Below are 24,007 nucleotides of genomic sequence, written 5' to 3'. Positions count from 1 at the left end.
AAAGAGTCAATAATCCACAGCTCATTTTATATTGTGTAATACAATTTAGCATATGGTAGAAAAGCCTGACATACCCTTGAAATTCAAAAACCCACAATTATTCTTGTAGACATTTAAAAATGAGCTGAGAAGACGGTTCGCACATACAGAGAAGATGAATGAATCATGTTATATAAGGGTGGTATTTGAAGGTTCCTGTTTACAACATTGCTACTTAAGAACAAGATGTATAGTTACTTGTCTTTCAGTGCTCACAAAGCCTGAGTGCTCACGTACGTCATTGGAATCGCCAACAGTTATTATAAGACAAAGATTATGCCATAACTATGAATTTAGAAGGCTGACACTGTGACTTCCTCACAATAAGTCCAGTAAGAAGATATGCAAATTTCTGTAACTTACCATGTGATGTAATACTGCAATAGATAACATATAATAGAAAAAAAAAGTTAAGACAGAACATTCATTCATTCGTTATCAAGTTATTCATGGAAAAAGTACAAGGCTGTGAGGGAAACTGGAGTCCATCTCAGCATGCAAAGGGCAAAATATAAACATTTATCCTGAATGGGCCAGTAAAGGGATGCTCACGGGCATCCACACATGAATGCACATGCACACACATGTGCCATGTGAGAGTGACTGAATATGCATGTGTGTGCACTATTGTACTATTAATAGGCGATATCATCTTAAAGTTTGCAATCTTCAACATCATATGACTTTTTATACACCATGCCTTTTAATATTAGTTGTAGTAGTTCCGCCAAGAGACAGACCATGGTGTATAACCTTGAAGTGGGACAGAATGCGTTATTGCAAAAAAGTGGGCCAGAACAAACACTCACCTCTTTACCAAGCAAAATATTTTAAGGTCATAAAAGCCATGGCTCCCATAATTACCAATACAAATAACAGACATACCTTGACAAGAAATGACTGAGTTTTAAAAATCTTTTCAAGTGGATGCAACCAAATGAGTTTGATAACATACCACTGGATATAACCTTGTGTTCTGCACCAGACTGGATCTCTGACCCCTATGATATTGAGAAGAAGATCATTAAAAGATTCCCTAATACACTGAAAGGAGACCAGCCTATGTAACAGAATATGTGTACTGTGAGAGACAAACTGAGTAACACTTAACCCAAATCATAATGCTGGGTACTGTTGTAGACAGTGAATCTGATATTTCACTGTCTAATTATTTCATTCTGACAACACATTAGTAATGTTCAGTTTTTCTTACTACCTCAGCATCGCTCAAATGTAAAATGATTTGCTGTTACTGTACTAGAGTTCAAAATAGGAAAAAACACTGTACCAGAAGTCACAAACAAACCTCCTGTGCTGAATTCAAAATCTTAGGAAAGAATTGCCCATGTTTAAAGTCTTGTGCTGGTAAGCAATTTCTCAAACTGTCCAATACTATCCAGAAGGGTCTCTGAGAACCCGCTACTCAAATGTGACCAACCGTTCAATTCCATTAGTATAAGTGTTACAACTAAATGCATGTTTAGTAGCAAATACAGCCTGAATGTCAAAACTGGTAAAATTACCTGTTGTTAGCCTGGCCTGTCGATTGGTGCTGAAAGCAGGTCCAGGTAGGGGTTAGAGATGCATTGTTGGTACTCACAATGGCAGCATATGTTCTATTATCAACACCGGTCCCCGAATCAAGAATACTGAAATTCCTGGAAGCTCCGTTTGAACTCTCCAAAGCTGCTATAAAATAGATAAACTGTTCCTTTGTCTGCTCCATGTAGTCTATTAACACCATAAGATCCATAGGTGTATCAAAAGTACAGGTGCTACTACAAGAACCTTTGTTTGCAGTATTAACCTTTGTCTGATTCAACTAAGTAACTTTCTGCATTTTTAAACTCTACACTTTGTAATTGGATTTATATATATATATATATATATATATATATATATATATATATATATATATATATATATTTTTTTTTATGGTGACATTCCTTTAATTTTTTGTAACTTGTTGCACTTTTGGTGCCTTTTAGTGTTTTTAAACCAGGAAGTAAAACTGATACATTGTTTCTGATGAAGTTATTGTTATATTGGAATGAAAGCACTTAAACTGTGGATGAAAAGTTTGTTTATGACTTGTGGTATGGAGTTTTTCTTATTTTTTACTGTACTAGAGTGTGAAGATGTTTTTTACTGACAAAATGTGTGTACACAACACTGAAAGGGGAACTATTCGGGCATTCAATTAGTTTTTATAGCAAGAGTGTAATCACTGAGCAAGTTTCAATGATTTCTGTATAATAAAGAAAACATCTTATTGAGCAGAGTGAGATCCTGTTACAGTGGGGGATAGGATCTCCTTCCCTAGTGTTGAGCAATCTCACAGTTAGCATAATTAGAGATGCTGGAGTTGAGGGGACATAACCCCACCCTTGTGGAGACTGCAGGGATGGGCTTGTTCTCCACAAAAATGGTTTTAATTGAGTACTTTGCTTAAGTCAATGATGTACAACTTTGTTAATTTTTTTAAATGATCTATTCTCCTTGAAGCATCATTCCAAAGATTAACAGTGACCCTGTGTAAAGTCTTTGCTTTGCACTGTAAAGTTAAAATAAAACTTAAGAAATGTTATGGCAGAATTATTTTAACACTGATAGGTTAGCAGACGTCTTCTTTCAAAAAGAGGTGAATTTGATACTGAAATGGCAAAAAGCATCAATAACTGTCCACATTTTATTTTATTTTGTGTGTCACTGAAGAATTTTCTTAAATTAATACACGGAAAAAGGAACCAGTGACACAGAGGTTTGCTCAGGAATGATAGCCACAATGGAAGAATTCCTAAGGCAGATACATTTGGTGGCTGACCTGCTACTGCCTGGGGTGTTTCAGCTCCATTTGCTTACACTGCAGCATGTACAATGGCTTTTTATCGATGATGCATAAGTAGACAGGTTTACTATTTACATTCACTACTCTATTCACAGAATCAGAAAGATTCGATTACAGTATGCCATCAGTGGAAGTGTTAGCTAAATGCTGAATGTGCAGATGTTTCACATTGTGAGATCTTAATCAATGTTTGTACATTGAATGAAGTCCTGCACGAGGCAGTGAGTGTGCTAAGAGGCATATCACTTCTGAAGGGGGCTAAAATGATTTCCTTCATTTGTATTAAAGTTAAGATTTTTTTCAGTGATGTGAGGAAGTTGACTCTGATCTTTTCATTTCAGTCACAATAATTTATAAGAAAAGTTACCTGCTACACTTTTATCTCAGAGTGCCTATGAGCGGTAAACTTGCACTGCATTTGTTTCATGTGACCCTGAGAGAAAACAATTGCCAAATGCACAAAAACTGGCAAGATATGAAAGCTCTATTTGAAAACAGTATAAACAATTGATAACTTTTTTTTTCTTTTACCACCAACACATCTGAATTGTATACCTGTATTAATATACATCCATTATCCAAATTAGATGCTCTCATAGACCCTCTTACAATTTCACCATCATTCCAACTTTTAGTTCTGGTCTGCTTCACTAACCTAGTATTAAATTCACCTAACCATACTATTTCTTACATAAACATAAAAAGATGAACCTTATCCAGCTGTTCTAACCTTTCCTTCTGATTTTTCAGATCTGTGATTATTTATCAACCTCAATCCAAAATGCCCCCTCAGATGAAATTCGACCTACAACCCAAATCTTCTCTTCATGCACAATATATAACGTATCCTAATATCCTTTTTAAACAGCATCCTTACTCCCTCCATGCTTTTTTAGCAAAAGACTATTAGAACTGTCCTGACCCAGGACTTTAATCCTTTCACTGTAGCTCTTGCAGAAAACTGTGTTCCACATCAACTTTCTCAGTCATGAACAAACATCCTTTTCCTCCTTAAAGATTTTAAACATCTACATTAAGCATTCCTAGGTTTAGTTTATTTATTCATCTACTGTTTTTCTTACTTCTCCTATTTAGATTTGTTCCCATTGTCATCTGTTGTTTCGTCATGTTGTGAAACCAGCCATCTGCATTTTCACATTTCCCTCCTTAATATACCATTTCCTTCTTTTAGCCACGTTCTTCCATTGGGGAATACCAAATCATCTACAATTTCAGGGTTCGTGATATTTACTTCACGCTATTTATTATACATGTTTTCTCTAGTCTTACCTCATCTGTTTCAGTTTTCAGCAGCTACATCTAAAATTGTATTTTTTACCACCTTTTCCTGGGTATTTTATGCTGTCATAGTTTTATATTCATGTCTGCTGCCTTGATAAGAATTACATTTTTAATTTGTACATATTTTACTAAGGTCTCCATAATACAAGCATCTCATTTTACCACAGCCTACACTAAATGATTTTTTTTTTACAATATTTACAGCAGGTGTTTCGTTGGATACTATATATTTACTTACACACACACACACACACACACACACACACACACACACACACACACACACACACACACACACACACACACACACACACACACACTCACATACGCACACACACACACACACACACACACACACACACACACAGTATATACATTTATATAAACACATGTATACATATACATACATAGAGAGCGACAGAGTCTGGGAGTTGGAGGAGAGGGTTAAGGCTATTTCTTGTATTGTTCCTGTGGTACAGGGTTTGATTCCCAAGCCCTTCAATGGTACCCTGAACTTTTTATATATATTCTTCCCAATAAAAACAGTCCAAGAAAATGATTTGAAACTCTCCCATCTAGAATGTTAGATTTAGCCTCAGCCTAATTCCCACTTATCACAATTATTTACTATTATTACTGTATATGATAACACAGTGCAATTTTTTTCTAACTAAATCAATCTGTTCATGCTACAGCTTCATTCAGTAGGTCCACATTTCTACAGCCTTATTCCGTAGATGCACATTAAATCTTTCAAATACAGGCTTTGAAATAGGGTTAACAAAACAGTCTGAAACAGGTAGATGTGCCTTTTCTTAAGATCTTGACTAAAATTTTCTAACAAAAAACAATGCCTCAAAATTAATGTCATATCTACCTTCTGCTGCTGCAGTAATACATACATAAAACTCACAAGGTTTAAAACTTACTATCTTTAGAATATCCCTTAGCACATGTTTTTCATTTGCTGTTTTCAGCTTTTTTCTAAGTGCTATACTCAAAAGTCTGTTAAGACTTTTGTCTATTGTGTGCTCACTCCCTTTGACTTAATGTGATCTGTTTAGGTTTTTTTAGCATGTTTCACATTAACATTTAAGCCCTCAAGCCATCTTTATATTTAATCTATCCAGCTTCATGTGTTTAGTGTTGCCCACAAACAATTGCCTTCATTTTTTTCTTGGTATTACATTCAGTGCTAGCTTGTGCTGATTCTCCTTGCTTTTCAGACAAATCTCCCATTAGTATCCATACTGCATGTATTTCAACGTTTCTTCACACATTCTGCTTACTTCCTGATTCTCAGAAGTACCCTGTGACTGGCAAACTTCCTGCAGCTTTCAAGCTTCTCCTCCTTCTCCACACAAGCCATTCTCCACTAGTATACATATCAGTCTTGGCAGAGAAGGGGAATTTCCTGAAATTTCTTACCAGATTACCCATAATAAGTATAACCACCTCCTTGGATCTTCCCTGAAATCAAACCTTATGCCTCATGGGACAAATACACTCAACCACAAAAAAAAAAAAATCCTAAGAAAAACCTCAATCTGGGGTACTGTACTCAGAGTGAACACTTTAAGCTAGGGTGCCATTTTTAGAACTAGCAGTAATCCATGGTACTGTACAAGGGCATACACTATCACTGGATGCTGGGTATATGTCTAATACTAATATAGTGCATTGCAAATAGGACTAATATTAACCTACAGTACTACATAGATGGAAAACACTAATTTAGAGTACAACATACAGGGTTAAAACTACTCTGGGGTACTACACACATGGTTAGTATTAGCACAGGATATTACATACATAGTCAGCATTACCCACATACTGCATACATGACTAACAGTGATCTAGTTACTTTAAAATGGTTAACACTTACATAGAGTACAAATACTAAACTAGGATACTGTTTATAAAGCTAATACCAAACTAAGGTGCATCATTCAGGGCTAGAAGTCACCTACAGCATAACATATACTTTACATTACTGCATTCGGGGTAAATATTAATCCTGCTATTCTAGGAGAGTGCATCCAAGGTTCACATTAACTAATGGCATCATGCACATGGTTGGCTGTAATTGAGGGTACTATGGGCAGAAAAATACTCATGTAGAACACATTTTGCAATAATAATGCAAACTGACGGTATCACATGCAACAGAAACACTTGTATGGGGCAGATGCATAAATATCCACATTATTAGTGCACTATACATGTACAAAGATGTTAACTGATTGTGCAGTACACAGCTATAGCCATTGGTTCATATGCTCAGAATATCTGCCTGTCTGTCAAGCAAATTCAGCCATAAGGTTATAAGCTTAGAACATCTGCCAATGCAATGCACAACTATACCTATGAAGTCTTAACATTTACATACTGTATTACAGCGTCATGATGCCATACACACAACACATGCTTGTGTGCTGCACACCTAAAGCTACGTGGTCATACAGTTAGAATATCTGCTTGTGCATTACACAGCTACAGCCTTGAGATGTTAACATCTATGCACTGCACAGTAACTACTGTAAGGTTGTACACTTAGAACACATGCCTGTACAGCACAGTTATATTCAAGAGGTCATACAGCCAGACTGTCTGCCTATGTGCTACATACCTACAGCCATGAGGTCTTAATTTGTGCACTGGACATCTACAGACATGATGTTATACACTTAGAATATCTGCCAAAGAATGCACATTTACAAAAATGAATCGATTAACATATGTGCACTGCTCCCCTGCAGCCATAATGACATACACAGACCACGTTTGTGTGCTATACACTACATCCATCACATTTTAATGTATGCATGCACACCTATAGCTATGATGTTAGCAATCCACACCAACAAATATGAGTTTATTGAACATCTCTACTCTGCATACTTGTAACCATGACATTGTTTACTATGGGCAGTACACTTACAACCATGAGGTCATACAGTTAGATGTTTGGCTGTGTGTCACACACCTGCAGCCATGAGGTCTTGATCTCTATATTTCACACCTACATCCACATGTGTTATACATCTACATATCCATGTTATAAACCTGCAGCCATGAGGTCACACGGTTGTAAAGTCTGTCTGTCTGTGTGTTAAACAACTGCAACCATTCAGTCTTTGTCTACATACTGAACACCTACATGCATGGCACTGTTAACTCAAAGTGTCTTCCTGTGTGCTACTTACCCACAGCCATGAAGTCATACAGTTAGAATGCCTGCATATGTGTTAAACACCTACACACCTGTGCTTTACACCTGCAGCCATGAGGTCATACAGTTAGAAAGTCTGTCTGTGAGCTACATGCCTACAGCCATAAAGTCTTATACTTAGAATAAATGCCTGTGCTGCAGTCTTGCAGCACTGAGGTTACACAGTCTGAATATCTGACACCTACATATCTGCACTACACATCTACAGCCATGAGTTTATACAGTCAGAATAACTGCGTGTGGGTTACACACCTACAGCTACGACAGACACAAAATGTTTTGCTGTTGTAGAACTATAGACATTAGGTCATGTAATCATACTGTCTTCCTGTGCTACACATGTCTATAGCCATTATATGATACACTCGGACTGCCTTACTATACTACACATACGTATGGCCATTACATCATACATTCAGACTGCCTTCCTATACTACACATGCCTATAGCCATTAGGTCACACACTCATACGGTCTTCCTGTGCTAAACACACCTATAGCCATTAGGTCACACACTCATACGGTCTTCCTGTGCTAAACACACCTATAGCCATCAGCTCATACACTCAAACTGTTTTCCTGTATGACATACACCTATAGCCATTAGGTCATACACTCAGACTGTTTCCTATATTACATACACCTATAGCCATCAGTCATACACTCAAGACTGTTTTCCAATATTACACACACCTACAGCCATCAGGTCATACACCCAGACTGTTTTCTTATATTACACACACTTATAGCCATCAGGTACACTCAGCGTGTGTTGCTATATTACACACACCTACAGCCATTAGGTCATCCACTCACATTTTCTTCTTGTGCTACAAACCCACAGCCATGAAGCTATTTTCAGATCATCTGCCTCTGCTACACACCTACAATCATGAGGTCTTGAAGCAATGCCATGCACTATGGACATCTGTGTGTTACTCACTTATAGCCATAATTTCATACACTCTTAATGTCTGTCTGTACATTACACATACAGAACCAAATCACAGATTTATATTACATATGCAGAACTAGTGGACAGATATTCAAAACAAATGTTAGTGCTGTACTAGCACAAACTCAAGATATGCACATCCAGAACATCTGTCTGCCTACTGTCCATCTTGAATCATAAAACACAAAATATCAATTACTGTATTCATGGGACAGATGCTCAGAATATCTGTTTGTATACTATATCCCCAAAATGAGGAAAAAGATACTCAGGACACCTGCCATGCACACAGAACCAGGGAACAGACATTCAAAATATCTATTGTATACTTATACACATATATAGAACCAAGCATCAGAAATGTACCTGTGAGATTACATAAACAGAATCAGAGAAAAGTGTGCGTGTGTGTGTGTGTGTGTGTGTGTGTGTGTGTGTGTGTGTGTGTGTGTGTGTGTGTGTGTGTGTGTGTGTGTGTGTGTGTGTGTGTGTGTGTGTGTTTGGTGTGTATGTGTATTTTCATAACATCTTGGAAGACACTGAAAACATGTCTGTACACACACACACACACACACACACACACACACACACACACACACACACACACACACACACACACACACACAGAATCAGGGTCAGACACTCCACACCAACTGCTTGGAAAGTTATACTCACAAAACCAAGTCGTACACATTCTCAACATGTACAACACTTTGTACACAGAACCAAAGGCATACATTTAGAAAATTCTGGTAGAAGGACTTACTGAGCTAAGACAATGAACTGTAGATATACTGCATACTGATGACTAGAGTGTGAATATCTCAACCTTCACAGGTGCACTCTGCAACTCGCAGCAATCTACTTAACCAAATCAGTGTTACTGGGTACCCTTAAAAAGGCAAGTGCATATGTTGGCTCTCACTCACATAACAGAAAGAATTCAATAACATAAAATGCGCTACTATATAAACTCCAAACTACTAGACAGAAACTCAGCATCTGCTTATATACTGTGAAGCTATAACCTTATGGCAAACCGAACAGAGTAGTAAGGAAGTTAAATTTCTAATTGAATACATGGTACTAAGGAAAGGAAACCCCTGATTCCCTGAGCTATTTTGCATCATTTGCTAATTTACTACAGTCTTTCAAATTTTATCCAAACTGAAAATAGTTTGTTAATGCAAAATATCTTAAATAATAGTAGTCAGTTTTAACACAAAATATCTTGTACAGGCATCTCAGCAAATACAAAGTAGTTTATAAAAAGAGAGGACACTGTGTTTCCTGAATATGAAAAGTGAAATTTTAAACTTACGTCCCCAGCACATCCCGAAATATGTAAATCTGCTGAATGTTTTCAGTCTTTTTCTTCCAGGCATGCCCATCTTCATCCAGTGGCATTTTAACCCTTTTTTTCTACTTTAGGAATCACAAATGTAAACCTAAAAAGAAGGAAAAATTATAACTATATTGTGTTGTTAGTATACATTATATATTTCTGGATTCCTAGGCAAACACTTTCTCTGCAAAACACATTCTAGTTGTAGTCTTTTGTGATTTTTTTCAAGGCAGAAGCAGTCAGTGTAATACACTTGTCCTGCCAACAGAAAAGGACACACTCCTCACAACTGTTGTAATATCTAAATAGCAATAAACTAATGTATGAGATACAAGACTTCAGACCAACAAAATAAACAAAGAGTTACGAGAGGGCTGTTGTTAAGTTCATACATGCACAGTTAAACTGCAAACAGGTTATTACACTACTATTTTTCAAACTATCAAAGGCCTTTGATATATTTGATCATAACACATTAGTTAACATTCTTTCTACCTACAGTCTGTTACTCATATACTTAAATAGGCACCAGTCTTTAAGGTAGAATAATGCAGTCTAATCAATGCCTGCAATGACACAAAGTGGCCTACTAACACTCACTGTCAGGCTCGCTGTTATTCAGAGTATTTATTAATAATATAACAAATCACTAAGAAACTGCCAAACTTGAACACAATGCAATCACATTTACTGTTGATAATGCTTCATTTCTAGTTAATACTAAGATACATAATGCTTCAATTATTTAAAAGTACTGTTTTTGTCAATAAGAATGCGCCTTAGTGCTGGAAAGACAAATCCAGTGTTCTTTGAGTGTAAATGTTACAGCTGATAATGATTCGTTATCCAATTCCACATCATCTGGCATCTTTACTATCATTCAGTGATTCGGGAATTCAGGTAGTAGGTGCCACTAAATTCCTAAGGAATTATTAATAATCAGGTGAAGTTAGAGCTCTGTGTAAATTCTGTCTTGACCAAAACCAACAAAAACTAGAATGTCTTTATAGGGTCAAACATTGCATCTGTCCAGTGCAAGACAAACTACTACAACTGTATACTTATGTTTTTTAACTGTGTAACTCAGCATATCTGCTCACTAGCATATAGCTACCCCTAAAAGACAAGCCTAGATTAGGATAAAATAGAATTTCCAGACTGGTCACAACTCGGGGACTGGCGTAATGGTTAAGATCTTTACCTCACAGACACAAGGTACAGGACTTGACTTTCTTCTTGGAGGGAAATTGTCTACTTAAGATGGCCCTCAAGGGCAGCTAGCCCAGACTATCACAGAAAATACACCACTGACTTTCTTTACATACCCTGAACTGGCTTAACTTTGGGCAGAACCTATAATCTATGTGGCTTAATTTTGGTCACAGGCAAGCCTACACTCCGAAGCATCCATTGCTAACAAAGATACTAACCTGGCACATGCACTGGGGTGCTCCAGATCTCTACTGACTGCCATGTGCATACCTCCAAATCCACAAACAGGTATGAAGAAGCACATTACTCAAAATGTGATGCAAGCTCTGTGTGCATGCAAACTCTGGAACAATCTCACCTTTATAGTAAGGTCCACTTTAAAAGCTCTTACACTGAAACATGCAAAAAGCAGCAGTTCACCAGACAACTGCAAAGCAACTGCAGTGTGATAAAGGTTGTACAATGTTGTATTTATATACATTTTACATAACCATATCCTTCTCAGCTGACTGTATAATCCAGATGTTTGTCATTAGTAAGTAAAATGAAACTCTACGAGCTCATTTAGATTTCTATTACATCTGCATATGTATATGAAGTCAATTGTTTACTAGTAAGTAGATGTGAAATATAGTAGCTTAACTAAATTTGTATCAATTAGTCTGTCTGTATATACACAGTTAATAGCATAGCTCATATCTGTATGTTTATGTCTGTGTGTTTTATAAATGTTTGGAGCTCTTCTTCTCAGGGCTACACTAAAATGGGAACATTCCAACTGGACATTCCCACTCAACAAATGTAAACAGATGCACATAATATGTGTTGGACCGGCACATATTCAATGAATGCTTTAAGACTACACAAAACATTTAACAGTTACCTGTGTGAGTGTAAGCACTCATCGCCACCCACAAACCCTCATTAAAAGGGGAAGAAATTAATTCGAAGATACTGTGTGTTGTTGGGTTTTGATGAAATTGGATACTGAGGCTAAACTAGAAATGATTTACATGACCCACAGCCTAGTATAAACATATAACCTATACAATCCGGATCTTACATGTATATTTAAAATAATTATGTCTGTCTAAAAGAAAGCACCATACTTGTTGGTATAATTGTTTTATGTTTTAGCTAACAACAGCGGAAGCAGAATGTGTTACTTTAAGGAAACACCTGGAGAGTTTTTGCAGCCGTCTGCTCTCTGTTCCGTAGAGTGTGCATATAAAAATGGATGCACGTACACCTTCACAGAGCATAGACCATGACTGCTTTCATTCTTTCACTGTTCTCACAAAAAAAAAAAAGGCAAAAGTCAACAAACACAATTCATTTGTTTCTTTGTTTCCTAAACTAGAAACATGTCTAACAATGCCTAGTGGCAGAAAAAGAAATCAAGTGACAAAAAAAATTTATGTTACATACAAAGTCCATCTAAGATATCAGGTCATGAACCTACAGCCACAATCAAACCAATTCAGATTTGTAGTTCACTATTTAATACTAAAGTGAACTGCAAAACAAAACAAATTAAAATAAGAAATGCACATACTAGCCAAATAAACTAACCAATCAATGGTGTACAGAATAGAAACTGGTAATAAACTGAAATTCTCCCAATACCTGTGAAATTAAGCATGGCTTTGTTGTGCCTTGTGCCAGCTCCATGACACAGAAGGAATAAGACACAGTCTGAATGTAATGCTTTCCACTCCTTTAGATCAGGCAGGACTGTTAGCAGTATGTCTACCTACATCTAAATCAGTCAACGCAAGACCACTCAACACAAACAAGGGAAAAGAGAAAGGAACCTCTGTAACCACCAAAATGCTTGACTACCATGTAATGGGTTGCTACCACACATCCTCTTCAACCCACTAAGAACTTGAAGAATACCCCACTGACACTGACTCAGAGAAATTAGTAATGAAATATAATGCTATCATTATGAACTACTTTACCTACCCTGCACAAAACTGGGACAGTTATATTTCTTATAATAAATGCATCCAATGCCAACTTCTGATCAATAAAATTAATTGATTGGAACTGTTTTTAAAAATGCAGTTGAAGAAAACATTCTGATTATTGTTTTAACCAATATGCCCCTTGTCTGTTCAGCCTCACACCATCACTCTTTCCTTTGTCAAATATGATGGGATTTTCCATCAATACAAAGCCTAATCTCATCTATAATATGCTCATATTGTGGGATTTCTACAATGACTGCATGATACCCTTACCGGCACTAAGTGGGATCAAACCCCTTAATGTCTTCAGTATGTCAGCCACTGATAGTTTCAGTACATTCCATAACTTCCTAAATAGCTGCATCACAAACCAATTCCTCATTAAATATAAAACAGGAGAAATAAGAACATCCCCTCATGGTGAAATTATGTGATATACTACATATTATGAAGCAAATAAAATTGCATGTAGTCTAAAATAGTGCATAAGTTCAAATATTTAAATCAAGCTCACCCCATTGCGAAAAAATTAAGAATGTACTCAACCTTGCAAATATAATGTAAGAAAATAAAGTTTTTCTACAAATATAACATGAAACCTAGAGATAATGCACATGACTCTAGTATCCAAGAAATTAGTGTTATAATATACTCCATATTGCAAGACATTACCAATATCTAAGTAAAGAAATGTAGTTTCAGCTTCTGTCAAATAAGGACCCTAATCGACAGGGCTTAGAGGGTAACACCCCTCACAAGTACATGGACAGATTACAACACACTAACGAAAAAACCAATGAACTACACAGAACCACGAACCAGCAAGCAGGAACACGATCAGAGACGGCTTAATAATATAAAATGATTTATTGAATCCAAGTGAAGTTAGCGCTTTCGGCCAAACCAATGTTCAGCCTTCATCAGACAAACAGCAGAATGTAAAATGAAAAACTTTTTATGTGGCTGACATATGCTTAGTACCAATCAGGAACAAATGCATTTGTTAATTAAATGTAACTATGGTAACCTTAAAGAAATAAATTACATTGCTTGTAGGAAACACTAAATAGTGTTCCTTAAGGCAATTACTTAATACAATACAAGATCTTGAAAATTACTTAAATTAAAATTGTGAAATATAAAATGTACTATAAAGTACATCCGATAACATATGTTGAACATGAACTATGTTTAAAACATTTAAAATAAAAGTTACCCTTGAACCTTACATTAAATATCACGTTCTTATGGCAAAAATCAGACTCCTTAGATGTTAACTTCTCAGTTTGTCATATACCACTAGCGTTACCAGAAAAGCAACAAACCTGAATAGTTGTATGTAACCCATTCCAGGACATATTTTAAACACATTTATTTATGAATGTCCCAGTATTTTTTATACACAATGACCTATATACTCTATTTCATAATTGCAGTTTTTTAGTTGCAATTTTTTATTTATGCATACCTATTTAAAATGAAGTTCATATTGTAAATTTGTTTGAAACTAATCTTATATGAATACATCTAATCATACAAAGTCATAAAAGTATATGTTTCATAGACAGTTTAGTATATAGTTCCCACAGACCTTTTACTAGTCACCCTTAAGTAAATACATAGAAGTAATAATAAATAAATAATAATAAACTCAAATTGATGTTGTAATTCATCGTGTTACACCTTTAATAAAAGATTTTTTTAGAGTTATCATTTACTATTAACTATCAACAAAACTACTTCTAAGTTGTTCAATTTAATTACCTATTATAGGATAGCCACTTAAGGACGCATTTTATAGAGAAGTTGTCATTAATTCCTGGTATAAGATGGGCTCTAGTTCGAATCTGCCACATGAGTTCATCGATCTCTAATCTTATTTGCAACGGGCCCCCTCTTATTTCTGGGGTTCTTTGTTGCAATACAACAAAACTAAATGAATGGCCATTGTTATGTAGGATGTGCTTAGCTAAGGCGTTGTTTTCGTCCTGTCTACTAACAGCATACATGTGTTCATAAATCCTGGTTTTTATCCTACGCTCCGTTTTACCAATGTAAAAAGCTTTACAGTGGTTACACAGAGCGGCATAAACCACCGATTTAGAGTCGCAGTTAAAATGATTGTTCACTTTATATACCTTGTCGTTGATGGTAAATTGTGTTCCAACTTTAAGGAATTTGCACTGCGCACATGCACCACACTTATACATGCCATGTGGCCGATTAGAGATAGACTTTTGCTTTGATCTCTCTAAAATTGCTTTTAAATTATGTCCCCTCCTGTAAGTTAATTTTGGTTTTTCACCCAATATGTTGGAAAGAGTACTATCGTGTTTTATCACGTCCCAGTTTTTATTGACAATTTCCCTTATTTTATAAAAGTCTAATGAAAAGGTGTGTAAAAAAGAAGTACAAAAATTATTGTTTTCCAACCGGTTACCCCTAGAGAGCTCTACTGGTAATAGTGAGTTCTCTGGGTTTACATTCTCTTCATTGTTATTGTTACTAGAAAGAAGAGGGACAAAATAACCTTCATTACGTTTACTAGATACCTCCAAAATGATGCTATTAATTAAATTAGGTGGGTACCCTCTAGATGTAAACATATTTTTTAATTTGTTACATTCAATCTGAAAGTCATGGTCGTCCGTGACCATGCGTGCCCTTACAATTTGGCCTTTTATGACAGATCTTTTTTGGTAGTAAGGGTGACTGCTAGAAAAATGTAACAAAGAATTTGAATATGTGGGTTTTCTATAAATGGTACTCTTAAATCTTTGATTAATCGTATCCTTTGTGAGAAGTATATCAAGATAGTTTATTTCTGTATCAGCTATATTGAAAGTGAACTGTAAAAAGTTCATCATGTTGGTAATCCTTTCAATAAATGAGGGGATAAATTCCTTTCCACCCTTCCAAATACAAAAAATGTCATCCTGGTACCTAGTGTACCAGGAGACATGTTGTTGGAATAACTCATCCTTAAATAACAATTCAACTTCCCAATATGCCAATACAGCATTTGCAAATGAACCACCACAGGGTGAACCCATGGCAACACCTGATGTTTGGAGATAAAAACTATTCTCAAAAGTGAAAAAGTTGTTTGCTAATACTAACTCCAAAAGTGTTTCAGTTAGATAAATAGTATTTTCTTCCACTTTTTTAGCCACCATGAATTCTCTCACCCAAGTAAGTCCTATCCCTTGCGGTATGACAGTATAGAGGTCTTTGATATCTATTGTCAGAAACACTGAATCAGTGGTATATCTTACTTGACTGATATCCTTCAAGAAGGACCAAGAGTCTTTACAAATATGCGCCTCTTTTTCTAAAAGAGGTTTTATGATACTATCTACAAGTTTAGCACATGCATACGTGACCGAACCCCTCCCATCGACAATTGGTCTAAATGGGGGTGCATGTAGTCATTTATGCAATTTAGGTGTGCCAAAGAAAACCGAAATTTTTGGGGCCACCATCTGTAAATATTTATGTGTGTCAGAATCAATAAAACCCTCTATAAGAAGGTCATACAAAATATTGTTGATCTTTCTATAGGCTCCATGTATTTCATTAAGAGATACTTCCTTGTATACTGATGTATTCAAATGTTCCATTATGTATTCCACATATTTGTAATGGTCCATCAAAACCACCCCCCCACCCTTGTCCGGTTTCATGACCCGGATACTACAATCCTTCAACAACCGGAGAAAGTCCCATTCTAGCATAGTGATGTTGTTAGAATATCTCTGGTTACTGTACATGACTTGATTCTTTATTGCCCAAAGATCAATTTCACACATTTTTTCAAAAACAGCTAGAATGGGGTGAAGGGGTGGGTTATATGAGCTAGAAACCCTTAAGGTGTTAAATATTGGAGTGTCATTACCAAGTAAAGAATTCAAATTTAGTTTCCTAACATATACTTTTAAGTCAATAAGTGTCCTCCCTATGTCCATATGTTGCCCTGGGACAAAAGAAAGGTCCTTTGCAAAAAAGTCCACGATATCTTGCTGTATGTCAATGAGTGTATAGTTATAAACAGTAAAATCACTGTAAGAACTAGTCAATATTTTTGGTTCAATGCCAAAATTAGGGATTTGGATCATCTCCTCCTTCCCCGTCTCTTGTTCCTCGTGTTGTTCGCTGTCTGAACCCGGGGACGGTTGTTGACCCGAGAATTGTTGGCCTGGTGAAAATCCTGGCCATTCTGTTGGTTCATGTTGTCTGTAGTATAACTTTGTGTTTGGTTATTGTCCCTGAGTGTAGGCCCTGGTACGTTGCCCTGATCTGAATTGTTAACACCAACATTATTGTTGTTAAACCTGGGACTCCTTCTTATACCCTGCCTTTGTTCTGTGAAATTGTTTTGGTTGTTACAATTACTGTTATTATTCATAGAATTAATTTCACTAGTTGGTTGAACATGGTTGCTATCCTCACTATGAGGCATTTGTGCCTTACGAGAAGGCCTAGGGTAAGCACATTTGTTAGAATAATCTGTTAAGTCCCTATTAAGTTTCTTTTTCTTTGTAAATAACAATTTTTCCATACTAGCTTCTATACTGGAAAAAATTCGACAATAGTCATATTTGTAACAAAAAAATTCTTTGTCAGATGTTATGACTTTTTCCAGGGACTCTAGTTCAGTTGACAGAATTGCTATGTCCTTAGAGTAAAAAGCAATAAGAGCTTGCAAGAACTCTATGCCCTGTCGGTCGAATAGATCGATCAGTTCCTGGTAAAAAGGGGAATTGTCCAATAAGCCAGCTGGAAACCGCCATTGGCGTAGTCCCTTTGGGATTATCTTGTTTTTAACACATTCACTTAGGTACGAGACTTCTAGTTGCAATTTCTTACACTTGTATAGTTTATTGTCAAATTCATCAATTTTATCACCTAAAGTGCAGTTACCGTCAACTTGTGGAGTTATAGGTTTATCATGCAAATTGAACCCTTGGCTAAAAAAATTGCTGTTCACCAAAAAATTAGCCATAGTTGGAATCCCCTGATTACTGGGGGTCCCATCACTGTTCACACATGCCCGGGAATTAGCCGAGATGTTACCTGTTTGCAGTATTCCAGACACTAACGGAATAGAACGATGTTGTTCCGTCCCTCCGATAACATATGTTGAACATGAACTATGTTTAAAACATTTAAAATATAGTACATTTTATATTTCACAATTTTAATTTAAGTAATTTTCAAGATCTTGTATTGTATTAAGTAATTGCCTTAAGGAACACTATTTAGTGTTTCCTACAAGCAATGTAATTTATTTCTTTAAGGTTACCATAGTTACATTTAATTAACAAATGCATTTGTTCCTGATTGGTACTAAGCATATGTCAGCCACATAAAAAGTTTTTCATTTTACATTCTGCTGTTTGTCTGATGAAGGCTGAACATTGGTTTGGCCGAAAGCGCTAACTTCACTTGGATTCAATAAATCATTTTATATTATTAAGCCGTCTCTGATCGTGTTCCTGCTTGCTGGTTTGTGGTTCTGTGTAGTTCATTGGTTTTTTCGTTAGTGTGTTGTGGTCGCAGATGGCGAGCGGAACCGGAGAGGCTTCACCTGTTCTTTTCACACAGCAGAATGGCAGCGACGAAGTAACGGATAACTCGAAAGTTAACTTAACAGCCTTGGTGGAATTACTTTTGGGAAGGGTGGACGTTCTCACTCAAAAAGTTGATGCGATGTCAGCCCCTCTTTCAATACAGAGAAGTGGACCTTCCATACCGAGGCTTTCTCGGCACAACGACAGTGATTTTTCAATACCTAATGGGCAGCGATCCCCTGTAGCTGAGAGAGCAGGTACCGGATTTTTAGCAGGAGATACAGTACCAACGACCGTGATGGAACAACATTGTTCTATTCCGTTAGTGTCTGGAATACTGCAAACAGGTAACATCTCGGCTAATTCCCGGGCATGTGTGAACAGTGATGGGACCCCCAGTAATCAGGGGATTCCAACTATGGCTAATTTTTTGGTGAACAGCAATTTTTTTAGCCAAGGGTTCAACTTGCATGATGAACCTATAATTCCACAAGTTGACGGTAACTGCACTTTAGGTGACAAAATTGATGAATTTGACAATAAACTATACAAACTGGGCGCCATAGTGGAAAGTGCATCGGACACTGATATCCTTCAGAAGGGACTCACGGAAACAGATAGCTGGTGCCAGAGCCATGGCCTGAAGTTAAACGCCAAAAAATGTATAGTCATACCCTTCGGGAAAAACAAGGTAACCCCAAGCTACCATATAGGTGGCAATCCACTAAGCACAGAAGAGGTTATCAGGGACCTGGGGACCCAGGTTGACAGTGGCCTTTCTTTTGACACTCACATTGCTAAAGTGGTTAGAAAGACCTTCTACATTGCCCACCTGATCATGAAGGGATTCACATCCAGATCTAGTGAGGTCATTGTTCCCCTGTACTCTTCACTTATCAGACCAATGATCGAGTACAATGCCCCATTCGGGATGTATCTCACCCGACATCTGCAGCAATTGGAGAGACCCCAAAAGTTCCTCACCAAAAGGATAAAGGGACTCCAAAATCTGTCATATGCTGCCAGATTGAAGAAACTCCAGCTCTATTCAGTCGCATACCGTCTGCTCAGAGGTGACATGTGCCTGACATACAAGGCCATGTCCAACCCGGAATTAATGGACATGCTCCACCTCAAAAATCCAAATCCACCAAAACCACTAGAGCAAGCGACTTAAACCTTAGCACGGATATAAATAGGGCGTGCTGGAGGGATAGATTTATCACTCAGAGACTCCCTATGCTGTGGAATAAAATCCCGGTCCATGTGAGGCAGAGCACCTCGCTGACTCTGTTCAAGAGAAATCTAGACCTGTGGATGGGAGATCGTAGGTTTACCCCGGGAATCATCTCTGGGTCACTGCTGGACAGAGGCACAACAAACTAATGGGCACAGTATTTTTTCATATAAGGGGTGGCGTAAGCCACAATAATTTGGGCTAGGCTTATAAATGCCTTAGGGCAGATAGCCTAGTATAAACCTATGAACCTATGAACCTATGAACAAGTGTAAGAAACTGCAACTAGAAGTTTCGTACTTAAGTGAATGTGTTAAAAACAAGATAATCCCAAAGGGACTACGCCAATGGCGGCTTCCAGCTGGCTTATTGAACAATTCCCCTTTTTACCAGGAACTGATCGATCTATTCGACCAACAGGGTATAGAGTTCTTGCAAGCTCTTATTGCCTTTTACTCTAAGAACATAGCAACTCTGTCAACTGAACTGGAGTCCCTGGAAAAAGTCATAACATCTGACAAAGAATTTTTTTGTTACAAATATGACTATTGTCGAATTTTTTCCAGTATAGAAGATAGTATGGAAAAATTGCTATTTACAAAGAAAAAGAAACTTAATAGGGACTTAACAGATTATTCTAACAAATGTGCTTACCCTAGGCCTTCTCGTAAGGCACAAATGCCTCATAGTGAGGATAGCAACCATGTTCAACCAACTAGTGAAATTAATTCTATGAATAATAACAGTAATTGTAACAACCAAAACAATTTCACAGAACAAAGGCAGGGTATAAGAAGGAGTCCCAGGTTTAACAACAATAATGTTGGTGTTAACAATTCAGATCAGGGCAACGTACCAGGGCCTACACCCAGGGACAATAACCAAACACAAAGTTATACTACAGACAACATGAACCAACAGAATGGCCAGGATTTTCACCAGGCCAACAATTCTCGGGTCAACAACCGTCCCCGGGTTCAGACAGCGAACAACACGAGGAACAAGAGACGGGGAAGGAGGAGATGATCCAAATCCCTAATTTTGGCATTGAACCAAAAATATTGACTAGTTCTTACAGTGATTTTACTGTTTATAACTATACACTCATTGACATACAGCAAGATATCGTGGACTTTTTTGCAAAGGACCTTTCTTTTGTCCCAGGGCAACATATGGACATAGGGAGGACACTTATTGACTTAAAAGTATATGTTAGGAAACTAAATTTGAATTCTTTACTTGGTAATGACACTCCAATATTTAACACCTTAAGGGTTTCTAGCTCATATAACCCACCCCTTCACCCCATTCTAGCCGTTTTTGAAAAAATTTGTGAAATTGATCTTTGGGCAATAAAGAATCAAGTCATGTACAGTAACCAAAGATATTCTAACAACATCACTATGCTAGAATGGGACTTTCTCCGGTTGTTGAAGGATTGTAGTATCCGGGTCATGAAACCGGACAAGGGTGGGGGGGTGGTTTTGATGGACCATTACAAATATGTGGAATACATGATGGAACATTTGAATACATCAGTATACAAGGAAGTATCTCTTAATGAAATACATGGAGCCTATAGAAAGATCAACAATATTTTGTATGACCTTCTTATAGAGGGTTTTATTGATTCTGACACACATAAATATTTACAGATGGTGGCCCCAAAAATTTCGGTTTTCTTTGGCACACCTAAATTGCATAAACGACTATATGCACCCCCATTTAGACCAATTGTTAATGGGAGGGGTTCGGTCACGTATGCATGTGCTAAACTTGTAGATAGTATCATAAAACCTCTTTTAGAAAAAGAGGCGCATATTTGTAAAGACTCTTGGTCCTTCTTGAAGGATATCAGTCAAGTAAGATATACCACTGATTCAGTGTTTCTGACAACAGATATCAAAGACCTCTATACTGTCATACCGCAAGGGATAGGACTTACTTGGGTGAGAGAATTCATGGTGGCTAAAAAAGTGGAAGAAAATACTATTCATCTAACTGAAACACTTTTGGAGTTAGTATTAGCAAACAACTTTTTCACTTTTGAGAATAGTTTTTATCTCCAAACATCAGGTGTTGCCATGGGTTCACCCTGTGGTGGTTCATTTGCAAATGCTGTATTGGCATATTGGGAAGTTGAATTGTTATTTAAGGATGAGTTATTCCAACAACATGTCTCCTGGTACACTAGGTACCAGGATGACATTTTTTGTATTTGGAAGGGTGGAAAGGAATTTATCCCCTCATTTATTGAAAGGATTACCAACATGACGAACTTTTTACAGTTCACTTTCAATATAGCTGATACAGAAATAAACTATCTTGATATACTTCTCACAAAGGATACGATTAATCAAAGATTTAAGAGTACCATTTATAGAAAACCCACATATTCAAATTCTTTGTTACATTTTTCTAGCAGTCACCCTTACTACCAAAAAAGATCTGTCATAAAAGGCCAAATTGTAAGGGCAGCACGCATGGTCACGGACGACCATGACTTTCAGATTGAATGTAACAAATTAAAAAATATGTTTACATCTAGAGGGTACCCACCTAATTTAATTAATAGCATCATCTTGGAGGTATCTAGTAAACGTAATGAAGGTTATTTTGTCCCTCTTCTTTCTAGTAACAATAACAATGAAGAGAATGTAAACCCAGAGAACTCACTATTACCAGTAGAGCTCTCTAGGGGTAACCGGTTGGAAAACAATAATTTTTGTACTTCTTTTTTACACACCTTTTCATTAGACTTTTATAAAATAAGGGAAATTGTCAATAAAAACTGGGACGTGATAAAACACGATAGTACTCTTTCCAACATATTGGGTGAAAAAACAAAATTAACTTACAGGAGGGGACATAATTTAAAAGCAATTTTAGAGAGATCAAAGCAAAAGTCTATCTCTAATCGGCCACATGGCATGTATAAGTGTGGTGCATGTGCGCAGTGCAAATTCCTTAAAGTTGGAACACAATTTACCATCAACGACAAGGTATATAAAGTGAACAATCATTTTAACTGCGACTCTAAATCGGTGGTTTATGCCGCTCTGTGTAACCACTGTAAAGCTTTTTACATTTGTAAAACGGAGCGTAGGATAAAAACCAGGATTTATGAACACATGTATGCTGTTAGTAGACAGGACGAAAACAACGCCTTAGCTAAGCACATCCTACATAACAATGGCCATTCATTTAGTTTTGTTGTATTGCAACAAAGAACCCCAGAAATAAGAGGGGGCCCGTGGCAAATAAGATTAGAGATCGATGAACTCATGTGGCAGATTCGAACTAGAGCCCATCTTATACCAGGAATTAATGACAACCTCTCTATAAAATGCGTCCTTAAGTGGCTATCCTATAATAGGTAATTAAATTGAACAACTTAGAAGTAGTTTTGTTGATAGTTAATAGTTAATGATAACTCTAAAAAAATCTTTTATTAAAGGTGTAACACGATGAATTACAGCATCAATTTGAGTTTATTATTATTTATTTATTATTACTTCTATGTATTTACTTAAGGGTGACTAGTAAAAGGTCTGTGGGAACTATATACTAAACTGTCTATGAAACATATACTTTTATGACTTTGTATGATTAGATGTATTCATATAAGATTAGTTTCAAACGAATTTACAATATGAACTTCATTTTAAATAGGTATGCATAAATAAAAAATTGCAACTAAAAAACTGCAATTATGAAATAGAGTATATAGGTCGTTGTGTATAAAAAATACCCTGGGACATTCATAAATAAATGTGTTTAAAATATGTCCTGGAATGGGTTACATACAACTATTCAGGTTTGTTGCTTTTCTGGTAACGCTAGTGGTATATGACAAACTGAGAAGTTAACATCTAAAGAGTCCGATTTTTGCCATACGAACGTGATGTTTAATGTAAGGTTCAAGGTTAACTTGTATTTTAAATGTTTTAAACATAGTTCATGTTCAACATATGTTATCGGATGTACTTTATAGTACATTTTATATTTTCACAATTTTAATTTAAGTAATTTTCAAGATCTTGTATTGTATTAAGTAATTGCCTTAAGGAACACTATTTAGTGTTTCCTACAAGCAATGTAATTTATTTCTTTAAGGTTACCATAGTTACATTTAATTAACAAATGCATTTGTTCCTGATTGGTACTAAGCATATGTCAGCCACATAAAAAGTTTTTCATTTTACATTCTGCTGTTTGTCTGATGAAGGCTGAACATTGGTTTGGCCGAAAGCGCTAACTTCACTTGGATTCAATAAATCATTTTATATTATTAA

The 24,007-nt window shown here is 36.6% G+C and overlaps 1 protein-coding gene across 1 annotated transcript in view; it reads right to left on the bottom strand.

Annotated features, from left to right (window-relative positions):
- Positions 1 to 24,007, bottom strand: part of LOC122806875 (calcium/calmodulin-dependent protein kinase type 1-like) — a 1,135,755-nt gene that overhangs the window by 910,319 nt on the left and 201,429 nt on the right. Inside the window, exon 2 of the mRNA XM_044077647.1 lies at positions 9,697 to 9,823. Coding sequence (XP_043933582.1) covers positions 9,697 to 9,782 — 86 coding nt within the window. The 5' untranslated portion in view covers positions 9,783 to 9,823. The remainder of the gene's footprint in view (positions 1 to 9,696; positions 9,824 to 24,007) is intronic.

Source organism: Protopterus annectens, chromosome 7.part0 (genome assembly GCF_019279795.1).
Source record: "Protopterus annectens isolate FY-2018-M chromosome 7.part0, PAN1.0, whole genome shotgun sequence".
In the NCBI taxonomy this organism is placed as follows: Eukaryota; Metazoa; Chordata; order Ceratodontiformes; family Protopteridae; genus Protopterus; species Protopterus annectens.
This window is presented reverse-complemented; position numbering and strand designations above follow the sequence as displayed.